The sequence below is a fragment of the Physella acuta genome, unplaced genomic scaffold, assembly GCF_028476545.2.
Source record: "Physella acuta isolate Inbredline_101_S28 unplaced genomic scaffold, ASM2847654v3 ptg001036l, whole genome shotgun sequence".
Classification (NCBI taxonomy): domain Eukaryota; kingdom Metazoa; phylum Mollusca; class Gastropoda; family Physidae; genus Physella; species Physella acuta.
Window position 1 is genome coordinate 68,136 of NW_026732553.1, and position 3,286 is coordinate 71,421.

At 36.4% G+C, this 3,286-nt stretch overlaps 1 protein-coding gene across 1 annotated transcript; it reads right to left on the bottom strand.

Moving 5' to 3' along the window:
- Positions 1–1,037: 1,037 nt before the first annotated feature.
- Positions 1,038–1,830, bottom strand: LOC131954868 (large ribosomal subunit protein eL28-like; the record flags this gene model as incomplete). The annotated part of the gene is made up of 2 exons (XM_059318686.1): positions 1,812–1,830; positions 1,038–1,489 (listed from the first exon to the last, which is right to left on the bottom strand). Coding segments are annotated over exons 1-2 (471 nt in total), but the record flags the coding sequence as incomplete, so codon positions are not given.
- Between the last annotated feature and the right edge of the window lie 1,456 nt (positions 1,831–3,286).

Consider the following 3,286-nt stretch of genomic DNA (forward strand, 5'->3'; position numbering starts at 1 on the left):
TGAGGATATGTGTGGGGGTGAGGCGATGTGTAGTGGTGAGGAGATGTGTGGGGGTAAGGAGATTTGTGGGGTGAGGAGATGTGTGGGGCTGAGGTGATGTGTGGTGGTGAGGATATGTGTGGGGGTAAGGAGATTTGTGGGGGTAAGGAGATGTGTGGGGGTGAGGAGATGTGTGGGGGTGAAGAGATTTGTGGGGGTGAAGAGATGTATGGGGGTAAGGAGATGTGTGGGGGTGATGAGATGTGTGGGGGTAAGGAGATGTGTGGGGGTGATGAGGTATGTGGGGGTGAGATGTGTGGGGGTGATGAGATGTGTGGGGGTAAGGAGATGTGTGGGGGTGAGGAGATGTGTGGGGGTGAAGAGATTTGTGGGGGTGAAGAGATGTATGGGGGTAAGGAGATTTGTGGGGGTGAGGAGATGTGTGGGGGTAAGGAGATTTGTGGGGTCTAGGAGATGTGTGGGGTAAGGAGATGTGTGGGGGTGATGAGATGACTTGAGCAATGAGTATGCATGAAGTAAGCAAAAATGAAAATGTGCAATATTTCAAATAAGCAGTATGCTTATTACCTTTTTGATACCAAATTATTTTTTTGTAATAAAATGTATTATTATTATTTTTTTTCTTTTCACCTCAGACATGTAGGCCTAATTTACAGAGTCAGTTTGCCTTCCATATTCGCTTTAGTATTACAGTTTTCATAATCGGCTTGTGAGGACTGATAGAGATTTAGAATAGTAATTCTTCTTTCTTAGATGTAGCCTACTTTCATTCTTTTAAGATGGTTTACTTATACATAGATCTAATACAAAACGTCTAATTACAATTTTATTTTAAAACAAAAACAACAACTGAAAATGCAAATGTGTAATCAAAAGATGATTTAATGGATTTTTTTTCCTCGGCGTGAGGGGCTGAGGGGTTTTTGGGCTTTTAAAGTAGAACTGAAATAAATTTGGGATTAAAGAAAAACAAAAACTTTTTAACATTTTTTATTTTTATTTAATTTTTATTTATTAATTTTTTTTTTTAGTTTTTGGATATTTAATGTCACATAGAGTAACTCTGTTTTTGCGGTACGAGCCCTGCTTTCAATTACAACAAGCTTCTGACTTTTCAGAATAGCACAGGTTCTTCTAACAGCTGGGTTAATCAAATCCTTTCTATAGTTGTTAGCTCGCAAGATGGCACGAATGGATGCGATTGTATGTCTTCGGCCCTTATTTAGCTCAACTCTAGTAAGACTTTTGCTGGGCTTGTTCTGGTCTTTATTTCTGCGAGTAACCAACACAACACCTTTGCCATCTGTTGTGGGTTCAACCCCAACTGTCTTGCGATGAATGAGACCATTGTAAGGGAAAGAGTTGCGGCTTATAAGGTTGTTGGGTTCAAGACTCATGTTCTGTCTACTCCTCTTCAACAAAGTAGAAGAGTTGTTCCTAAGGATCAACCAAGCAACATCAGTAGAGGCATTTTCTTTTTCCTTTCTTGCTGGACACACAAGATAAAATTTTTTAAGTAAACCATTTTATTTTATGAGAATAGCAAACAATTAGATCACTGCAGTAAAGAAATCATGGGACCAAATACGTAGTACAATGTGTATGTTGGCTGTAGCAGTTCTCATGAGAAAGTAAATAAAACAGTTTATTAACAAAACTCCTGTACACTATCAACAGTCAAGAAAATGTCAACAAATTACTGGTTGACACTTAATGTACATGGAGCATGAGCTCAAGAGACAAATGGTTTTGTCCAAACAAGTTTTTGAAACATCACTTTGTAAGGTTTAGGCCCCAGAAACGTTTCTTGCCAACATCATGCCAGGTCATTGTCAAAGAGGTCATCAAAATAATTGAATAAAATCAGAGTGGACAGCTTTTTCATTGGCAGCAAGATCCATGAGCAAAGCTGTAGAACGACGACCAGCCTCTTCCATTTCCATGTAGGAAAATTATTTTTTTTTATTACAGGAAGATACAATTTATAAACGTGCAAAAAAATTCCCAGAAATCATCAACAATAAAATCATGAACAACTGAAAACTGTTAGGAAAAACAAAAGTTGTAAAGTTATTAATTTTGTATTAATATCTAAATTAAAATTTCAAAATAAGAAAACAAATTTAAAAAAGCTTGAAATGGGAAGATAAAACAAAAATGGTATTACTATTAAGAAAACAAATATCGAAAGACGGTCCCTGGAACGAACAGTGAAGGTTATTTGTGTTTGATGACAATAAAGGAATTACCCCCCTTTAGTTTTCACAGTATTTTCAAATTACATACATTTAAATAATAATCATTAAAAAAGTTTTAAAAAACCCACGTTTTCTGATTGAACTAAAAAGTAGAAAATAAATACTATACATCACAATAATGCAAGCAATCACTCTACTATAAGCGATCAAAAACGTGGGGCACCGAAGTAAAAGTTATATTACTATTGATTAGATAATACTATTGACTTTTATTAGGGAGCTTGTAGAGAGTCAACAGTATTAGAAACTGTAAGAAAATCACGGCGCCCCACGTTTTTGATCGCTTATAGTAGAGTGATCGCTTGCATTATTGTGATGTATAGTATTTATTTTCTACTTTTTAGTTCAATCAGAAAACGTGGGTTTTTTTTAACTTTTTTAATGATTATTATTTTCTACTTTTTAGTCTTTGTCTGTTTGCATTAAAATCTTGCTATCGATTTTATCTGTTCACTTTTTTTTGGGTAAACGAAGACAACTCGTAAAAAGACAACTCGTAAAAAGACAACTCGAAAAAAAATCGTTGTGTGAATACGTTACTGACTAGAACACATAGATTTGAACCCGTGTCGAGTGGGATAGCAATCGTGTGCCCAACCACTCGACCATATCGTCTCCCCCAAACTGGCCTACATCCTGTAAGTTTAAACTCAGTTCAAAGTAAATTATTTGCCCCTAAGCCTGTGGCAACGTGGGATCGTTCGCTTCACTGCGCGCGAGGTACGCGTCGCTGGTTTTTTTTCTAATGGCTCGCAGAGGAGAATTATATATATAGATTATATAGCGGTCTAAAATGCTCAATAAAATGTTTCCATTGATCAATTTAGTAATAATAACAATTGCATATTCTATGGTCATCCAAAAGAAAGCTTCCCTGAAAATTTCAGCGCGCTAGCTAACTGGTAAGTGCCAGAAATTTCGATCGCAAGATTTGATTGGAAAGACAAACAAACACAGACACAGAGAAAGCAAGTTAAAGAAAACGTGGGAAAAAAAAACAACTAATGAAAAAATTCTCTCTTAAACAT